Source organism: Cajanus cajan, chromosome 10 (genome assembly GCF_000230855.2).
Source record: "Cajanus cajan strain Asha chromosome 10, NIPB_CcT2T_4, whole genome shotgun sequence".
Taxonomy (NCBI): domain Eukaryota; kingdom Viridiplantae; phylum Streptophyta; class Magnoliopsida; order Fabales; family Fabaceae; genus Cajanus; species Cajanus cajan.
In genome coordinates this window covers 5,091,462-5,100,789 of record NC_138526.1, presented here as the reverse complement: position 1 = coordinate 5,100,789, position 9,328 = coordinate 5,091,462, and the positions used below count along the sequence as shown (strand labels likewise).

The 9,328-nt window shown below is 44.2% G+C and overlaps 1 protein-coding gene across 1 annotated transcript; it reads right to left on the bottom strand.

Moving 5' to 3' along the window:
• Positions 1-7,186: 7,186 nt before the first annotated feature.
• Positions 7,187-8,125, bottom strand: LOC109793727 (uncharacterized). The gene is made up of 2 exons (XM_083064621.1): positions 7,514-8,125; positions 7,187-7,468 (listed from the first exon to the last, which is right to left on the bottom strand). The coding sequence occupies exons 1-2, from the start codon at positions 8,123-8,125 to the stop codon at positions 7,187-7,189; spliced, it is 894 nt and encodes a 297-aa protein (XP_082920747.1).
• Positions 8,126-9,328: the final 1,203 nt, after the last annotated feature.

Below are 9,328 nucleotides of genomic sequence, written 5' to 3'. Positions count from 1 at the left end.
GTCATTCATTTGCATTCATCTCTCCCGGTAATTTAATAATAAATGTTAATAAAAAGAAAGAAATAATCAATGCGTATGTTCAGAATGGATCGCACGCCGTTGGTCATTAAATGCAAACCAACAACTGCGCAAAGCGAACACACGACGACGCCGTTGTTGGTAATCAAGACAGACGAAAGGGAAGGTCCGACACCGTTAAGGATCATCGCTCCGAGGCCTTTCCCCTACAAAACAAATAAGGCTGTGCCGTGGATATACGACATCCACTCTTCTGCCGACAGCGATATCTCCAACATCGCTGGACTTGGGGGCACGACTAGGAGTGGCAGGATCTACACTCCCGAAGATCTGCACGATAAAGCTCCCAAGAATAAAGGAAAAGAAAAGGAGAAAACCGAGGAAGATAGAGAATCCGAGGAGGAGACTGATGAGTTGTTAAAATTCATCAAACAAAGCGAGTACTCCATTGTGGATCAACTTCACAAGACACCAGCAAAGATCACTTTGTTGTCGTTGATCCTAAGCTCCGAACCGCATCGGCAAGCTCTGTTGAAGGTCTTGAACGAGGCGTATGTGTCGCATACCATCTCCCAAGACAAGTTTGAGGGAATTGTTAGCCACATCACGGCTAATGATCACCTTACTTTCACCGATGAAGAAATCCCCGCCGAGGGACCTAATCACAACAAGCCCTTGCACATCTCTGTAAAGTGCAAGGAATACCACATCGCAAAAGTCTTGGTGGATAACGGATCTTCCTTGAATGTGATGCCCAAAAGAACTCTTGATCAAGTTGCAATCAAGGAAGTCCAAATGCGCCCGAGCAACATGATCGTTCGAGCTTTCGACGGTTCTAAAAGAGAAGTGGTGGGAGAAGTCAATCTTCCAATCCAAATTGGACCCACCATCTTCAACGTCGAATTCCAAGTGATGGATATTACTCCTGCATACAGCTGTCTCCTAGGCCGACCTTGGATTCATGATGCGAAAGCTGTACCCTCTACGCTCCACCAAAAAGTCAAATTCATCGTGGGTGACAAACTGGTGACCGTGCAAGCTGAAGATGACATACTCATCAGTAAGCCATCCAACATACCTTATGTGGATGCAGCAGAGGAAGCTTTGGAAACCGCCTTCCAAGCATTGGAAATTGCCAATGTTGAAACGTTTCCCCGAGAAATGAAGAAGGTAGCCCATATGCTCACAAAGAACGGATACTTGCCAGGACAAGGATTGGGCAAATACTCCCAAGGAATCCCGGAGCTACCTATTATCAAGGACAATCCGGGGAAGCAAGGGTTAGGATACAACCCTGTTAAAGATCAAAGAACGAAGAGGAATCAAAATCCTTCTCGACGTTCTTTAAGCCAGATCTTTAGGAAGGCTGGTTCACAAATGTCGAGGCCAGCTGTTGTCATCAAGTGTCCTTCTCCTTCCGATAGGGATGTATAGACTCAGTGACTATTAGAGATCACTCCTCGGGGACAGCCCGACCCCCGAGCCTCGATAGGGCACATGTTTCCATCACGATTATAATAAAATCATTCTTCATTAATTTCTTATTGATTCTTTTCTTGCTTACAATAAAATTCTAAACCACGTCATTTAACCCTGTTTGGATAAACATAAGTGAGGTTAAAATCGTCTTAATAATCAATAAACCCGCATCATTTTTATGTGGAAATGTGCATGACAGCTTGGAGCACCTTTTCTTGGCATCAATAAATGCCATCATGGATAAAGAAATCCTAAAGATAATAAGCTCGGCAGGAAACCCAAAAGGGGACTGCACAAAATAAGAGCAAAAGACCCGCTAGGAATCCCACAAAAGGGTGACCTAGGCAAAAATTAGGGTTACAAAATAATGAACAAAAACAAAAGCCCGCTAAGACATCACAAATGGGTGTTTTAGGCAAAAGTTAGGGCCGTCAAAAAAGGAAAAACAAAATAAATCCATGATGGTACCATCAATCGAATTCAACAAGGGGCTCAAGAAAAGCTATCCAAGTTGTCAAAACACAATCATTAATAACGAAGATGTGCTTAACTTCATGAGTGTTTAATCGAACAAACCTAAACACAATAAGCCTGCCATTGGCCAGCCATTCTTACAAAATCCATTTTTCAAAAATAAAACAATCTCCTCTAAAACACAAACTTTTGAAAAATATACCTTTTCCTTCTTTTCTCTCTTGTCCCTAACGATTTTTGAATAATCTAGTGGAAACATGGAGATATAGTGGTCAATAAGAGGGTTGACACATCTTCTAAAGGAAGGGAGAATCATTTGGTTGATAACACCAAAAATCAAATACGCATCGTTCCTCGGTTACAGAAATCGGCAAAGCACAGTCTGTATGGAGGAATGGCAAGATCCAAACAAAGAACGCATCGATTAATTCTTTTGAAAAACTGAATCAAATAGAATTAGGTGCATCTCATTTGCATACATGCATACAGATGATAGGTGTACTAGAAGATCACTTATTCTCTGTTTATCTAAAAAAAAAAAAAAAAAAAAAAAAAAAAAAAAAAAAAAAATCATCAGAAAAATCCAATACGCCCGTATTGGTATTAATACGGTCGTATTGGAGTTAACGTTAAGCACAACGTTTCAACTCCAATACGGGCGTATTAAAATCCAGTACGATCGTATTGAATCCCAATACGATCGTATTGAACCCAATACGGTCCGTATTGGTTGTAAATTTTGTACATCAACGGAAAGGCCAATACGGCCGTATTGAATCCAATACGGGCCGTATTGGCGGAATTTTGCCTATAAATAAAGGCTTCCCCTCCCTCATTTTGCATACCTTTCTTCATTCTCCACATTCCTTGCTTGTGAGTGCATTCCTAGAGAGATTATCGGAAATGGCGGAATCCTCTCGCAAAAGACAGAGAGCCCCGGCCAGACGTGTGATGACAGACCGACACCGAGACCGGCTGCAGCTCATAGAGACATTCACCATCGAGCCGTCAAGAGTGCTCGACTTTGAGCTTCTCCAAGCAGTGGGCTTGGAAAACGATGTCAGGAACTACTTCGACGCCATAGGATGGGGATTTATCCTTAATCCACCATCCCAGCTATATTTGACGGCCACGAAGGAGTTCTTGGCCACAGTCGGCGTCACGGAGTCGACTAACAGCTATGGGGAGGATGTTTGCGCGGTGGATTTCTGGATGAATGAAGGATACCGCACGTTGACGTTGGACGAGTTCAACGTCCAGGCAGGGTTTTTCAGCCGCACTGATCAGCTGGCCTTCCGAGATGCCATATGCGAGTGGCCTGATCAGTGGACTCCGGTTGAGATGTGGAGTTTGCTCACTGGCCGACGGGATTATCATTCAGGGGTGAAGGGCTCCCGGCTCCCGACTGCTCTTAGGATCTGTCACAAGATCCTCACCAGTACCATTCATGGCAGGTCCAAGAGTCAGGAGTCGATTACACGACCGGATCTGCTGGCCTTATATTGCATGGCCACCGGCCGGAAGGCCAACCCTGGATATTTCTTCCTTGAGCACGTGAAGAAGTTTGGAATACGAGAGGGAGGAGAGTCCAGACAGGGGTACATCTTGGTTGCCCCACTCCTCTCACAGCTGGCGGAGACATGGGGATGTCCCGATGGTGCGGAGCCAGGGGCGTTGACGCCAAAGTTGATTGGTGCCTCCACCCTGATTAACATGAAGATCATCGCTAGATCGCCAGGAGGGGGGTTTGTGCGAGTAGATGGCCTCGAGACCTTCGACGACCTCCTCAACAATCTCGACTTTGAGGGAGGCGACACCCCACAGCCAGAGGCTAGCACGTCACGGTCGGACAGGGGATACTTTGACGCCCGCTTCGACACACTGCAGCAGAGCATTGACACGCGATTCGATGCTTTTCAGCAGAGCATCGACACGCGATTCGATGCTTTTCAGCATAGTGTCGGTACATGGCAGCAGAGTACCGATGCTCGACTAGATACCTTGGTGCAGGGGTTCGACAACCTCTCCGTCTGGATGCATCGCCGCTTCCCAGACTCGCCACAAGACCCGCCAGCAGAGGAGTGAAGACTGGCTTCTGTTTTAGTGCTTTTTCATGTACTAATTTGGTTGGGCTTAGCCCCATTTCCCAAATTTTTCTTGTACAAATTCATTTTTAATGAAATTTGCCACTTTTGAATTCAAAATTCTCTAGCAATTTAAATTCTGTACAGCAAAAGCCAAAAAACATAAAAAAGGGCGAAATACAGAAAAAGCCAAAAAATAAAAAAGGCAAAGGTACAGAAAATCCAACAACCAGTTTGCACAGAATAACTGAGCCTGGAGAGGCTTGCCGAAACAATACTCCTCATCCCCCACATTTCAGAATAACTGAGCCTGGAGAGGCTCGCAGAAATAATACTCCCCAAAGAAACCTCAACTCACGCTCTTGGACTCAAAATCCCCAGCAAGAGCTATCAAAGCAAGATCGACGACATTCTCAATGGAAGTACGATCACCCAAGCAGAATATCCAAGTCAAAGGACTTAAACTTCCTCAGTGAAGATAGCTCTCCAACTCAAGTGTCGAGTGAGGCTAAGCCTGTAGAGGCTTCCTAAATAATACTCTGGGATACATAAGATCCCCAAATCCCCAGTCGCCTATTCAAGAGGCATCCCTGCAGAAGGAGAAAAAAAAAATATAAAAAAATCAATAATCATTCCCCAAATGGAATCTGGCTCTCAGCCAATCATTGAACGTCAAGCTGATATGCCTAACAGAAGAGGCTAATCAAAATCAACGACAATATCCCCCAGTGGATAACAGCCTACACAGAGGCAGCAAAATCAGAAAACCAAAAGAGACACCCGAACAAGGATAACCGGGATACTCCACCAACGTCGAAAGGACGTCAGCCAATCATAAGGCACCGCTCACATCAGAAAGAGCATCTTTGTGTCTATACCCCAAGGAGTCAGAAATTCCCCAAGGGCACCAACTACGCAATAGAAAGTTGGGACACAAGAACCTATGAGTAACTGCACATCCCCTAGACGGATCCCTGCGTTATCCAGCCCCTAGTGGCACAAAATCGAAAAACAACCGTCGAAGCAGCATCGTGGACTGTGGAGACAAAATCATCACAAATCCCTGGAAAGGAGATATTCACGCTACCCCCGTCGTCACAAACACGGAGGTATGCAGCTTCCGGCTCGGACAATGAGCGAAGCTATCTCTGGAAAAAGGGTACTCACCGCTTACCGTTGTCATAAAGGTACTTAGCTTCCGGCTCGAACAAAGAGTGAAGCTAAGCCTGGAGAGACGGTACTTACAGCTCCCAGCTTGGGCAACAAGCAAAGCAAGGCCTGGAGAGGCAAAACTCACACTGCTCACTGTCGTCCCAAAGGTGCTTGGTTTCCGGCTCGAACAAAGAGCGAGACTAAGCCTGGAGAGGCGAAACTCACACCGCTCACCGTCGTCACAAAGGTACTTAGCTTCCGGCTCAAACAAAGAGTGAAGCTGAGCCTGGAGAGGCGGTACTCAACCATCAGCGTCATCAGAGGCGCGTTGATGTCCAACTTCCGGCTCGGGCATCGAGTGAAGTTGGCCTTGGAGAAGGTAAACTCAGCTACCGAGGATGTCAGAAGCGCCGAAGTATGCACCCACCTGGAGAGGCTACTCAACATTTTCCCACCGGAAGACGCTACAAGTCAGAAGGTCGGCACAATACCCGGACAATTGGGTCAACTCCTTTACTTGTCAGCCGGTATACCAAAAGGCCGTCCGACTAAGTAAAGGGGGGGCAGCTGTAGACCCCTAAAATTGTCCGGGTCGGAAATAAAGCTTAGAGACTCTCGAAGACTGAAGGATAATCAGCCAGAAGGACTCCTGGAAAGCCCTAGGAGGGTTCTCTGTAGGTCTAGAGGTCTTAGAATAGCTAAAAATAAGGAAGTGGAGGGAAAAAGCCCAATACGGCCGTACTGAACTTAATACGGCCGTATTGAAGCTTCAATACGGCCGTACTGAAGTCAGTACGACCGTATTGACACTTCAATACGACCGCCGCGAACTCAATACGGGCGTATTGAAATTTCTGACTTTCAATACGACCGTATTGAACTCCAATACGACCGTATTGAAGTTCAAAAATTTCAATACGGCCGTATTGGCCCTGTAGGCCGTATTGCGCCTATTCCCTATAAATATGACGTCATTTGGACGTCCAACCACACTTTTTCACTCAGTTTTGACTCCCTCCTTGAGTATTTTGGGGTTTTTGAGCAGTGTTCTGCCCTAGAAAACTCTCTGGGAGTTGATCCGACGAAGTTCTTGAGCCCCGAGCCATTTTGCTTGAGGATCGAACCAAGTCGAGGGGAAATCTTTTTGATTCCCTTAGTTAAAATTTTGTTCTAGGAGAGCGAGGAGCGGGCTTGTAGAGCGTGGGAACGCCAAAACGCTTCCCAGTTCATTTTTTATAAAAAGCACGCTTCAAGAGGTTTCCCTTCAATCCTTCCTTTTACTGCTTTCTGTGTGCATATTTAAACTGTCATCATGTAGATAGTCAATTTATAATTGTTTAGAATAAATAGGGGTAATTTAGTAATTTTATACTGTTCTTTTAAAAAAATAATCTGTCATAGGGAACCCGAAAGGGGCGCCGTGGGGTGCTAACACCTTCCCCACGCGTAACCGACTCCCTTACCCAACTCTGGTTGTAGTGGCCAAAGTTGATTTTTAAATCAATTGCCTTATCCCTTTTTCCAATGTTTTGAGTAAAACATTGGTGGCGACTCCACGAACCCTCCTTTTATGAAAACCACTAATCCATGGAGGGTCCCGCTTGGGATTAATATGGATTAGTGAGCCTTTTAATAAAATTGCTCGTTTGACGAGGTCTCAGTTTGAGAATAAGTCATTCTAGCAATCCACATTTTTCAAACAAATAAACGAGTCCAACCATCCTTCGCGAATGCCGAAAGCCCGTTTCGGGCCGGTGGCGACACCCCTAACAACTATCATTCCAAAATGGTTACTCATCTAGTCATTCCTTGATGTGTGCTGTGTTGGCCTCAAACTTGAGTTGCCCGGCGTTGATAAGCTCTTGTACACGAGATTTCAAAGCATTGCAATTTTCTATGGAGTGGCCTGCTGCCTCGGCGTGATAATCGCATGTTTCCTTGGGCCTATACCATAGTGGGTAAGGCGGTTGCTGCTTTCTTTATGGTGGAGTTCTTACCAGCATGGATGCCTTCACCAATTGAGGAAATAACTCTGTGTAGCTTATAGGAATTTTATCAAGTTCCCTTTCAGCTTTTGGTGATGTTTTGGCCGTTCTAGGAGTAGCAGAAGAGGTTAGAACATTGATTTCATTTCCCCCAAAAGTCTTCTTATACCCTTGGCTTTCGAGAAATTTTCCTATCTTCCCACTTTTTAGACCTTGCTCGACTCTATCCCCGATAGTGACTATGTCGGCAAAGAGAGTCGAAGTGTTCCCTATCATCTTCTCATAATAGGGTCCACTTAAGGAATTGATGAACATTGTCACCATCTCCTTATCAGATAATGAAGGCTCTACTTGCGCAGCCATTTCTCTCCATCTCTGTGCATAGGTTTTGAAGGACTCGTCGCCCTTCTTGCTCAAGCTTTGCAAATCGGACCTATCAAGAATTAGGTCTGTGTTGTACTTGTACCGATGAAGAAAGGCGTTGGCTAACTGTTTCCATGTCTGGATCTTCCCTCCATCCAGATGCATGTACCAGTTGAGAGCAGCATCTGAAAGGCTTTCCTGAAAATAGTGTATCAGGAGCTTTTCATTGCTCACATAGGCTGCCATCTTCCTACAGTACATTATTAGATGTCCTTTTGGACAACTGGCTCCAGTGTAGTTTTGGAAGTCAGGGATTTTGAACTTGGCAGGGAATTGGATATCCTGCACCAAGCACATATTCGTAGCCTCTTGAACGTCAAAACTGTGACCTTTAACAACTCTTAGTCTTTCTTCCCAGGCGTTCAGATGATCTTTGGAAACATCGCCGACATTGCTAGTATTATTGTCGTGCTGCAATTTTTTCATAGCCTCAAGCATTCTACCCATTTGTTCCTTGAGCTGTTCAAGCTCCTCATTGAGGACACAATTTCTTTCCTCTAGGCCTTCCATAGCTTTTATCTTTTGAGCTCGTGTGAGTATGGAATGTTGAAAAGCCACCTTTAAGGGATAAGACAGTTTTCTATTAAGCTTATTTAAATGGTAATGGATGAAGGGAGTTTCTATCAAAGACTTGACGGCTCATCCTTGTCTAGAGGTGAGTTATCGGTGTTCCTCTTCATAATATTTTATGATGTGACAGAGGTCATACTGATTTCTCGTCTTTGATACAAATCCCCTTGTGATCCTAAATATATGATATGCATGTTCCCCTTTTTTATTATCCTTTTATTTATTATATTTTTTTATTTTGTAGAAAATACATGATGCCCCCCCTTTTTTTTAAAGAAGGAATGTATGCTTCTCACAGATCTTATTTTCACACTAGGTTTTCTCTCACATGATAATGCATTGTTTAATTTTTTTGTGTTTTTCTTTACCTTAGGGGAATTATAAAAAATAAATAAATGATTTGAATAGACAAAATGCAACAAACATATGCTCATACAATCCACAAACAGTCGCGTATACATCCAGGGTCTGTGGTCCCTGTTAAGAAAAGTGCATTGTATAGGGCGGTTCTAATTATCCTCTCTTTGGTCTTAAGGCCCCCAAGGTGCCCCCATTATAGGGACCTAGTATCTCTATCGCCGTCACCTGGCAAACTCTAAGGTCTGTTGCAGTATTTCGGGCTAGAGTAACCGGTTATCACCTTGAACGTGATTTTCGACAAGGCTCGCAGGCTCCAAGGCCAAACTTGGGCCGGTCGTCCGTCAACCACTCCCTATGTTTAATACCCTCATGCCCCCACGTGTAGGGGGACTGTTGTGTGCTATGGTTTGTTTGCAATTTGTTAATTCAAACATGTGCAGAATTTAAACAAACATACATATAATAAAGCCAAACAAATAAAGCAAACAAAGTAAAGGGGTTAAATTATTATTTTTTATTTTATTAACTTCATCAATTAAATGGGCCTGACCCTCTTAAAACGTCCCCAGTGGAGTCTCCATCTATCGCAACCCAAAAATTTCCGATCTTACGACTAATGGTTTAGACATCCTTTTAAAAGTCTCATTAATTAAAGAATGCCCGGACACCAGACTAATCCTTAATTAATGGTTTTGAAAATAGGTTCATGGAGTCGCCACCAATATTTTACTCAAAACATTGGAAAAAGAAAAGATTTTTAAAAGTCCAATAATGGCCTTGATA

Coding starts and splice junctions, on each gene's coding strand:
- LOC109793727 (XM_083064621.1), bottom strand. CDS start 8,125: ATGGAAGGCCTAGAGGAAAGAAATTGTGTCCTCAATGAGGAGCTTGAA. Junction 7,469..7,513: donor CATTATCTGATAAGGAGATG/GTGACAATGTTC, acceptor TATTATGAGAAG/ATGATAGGGAACACTTCGAC.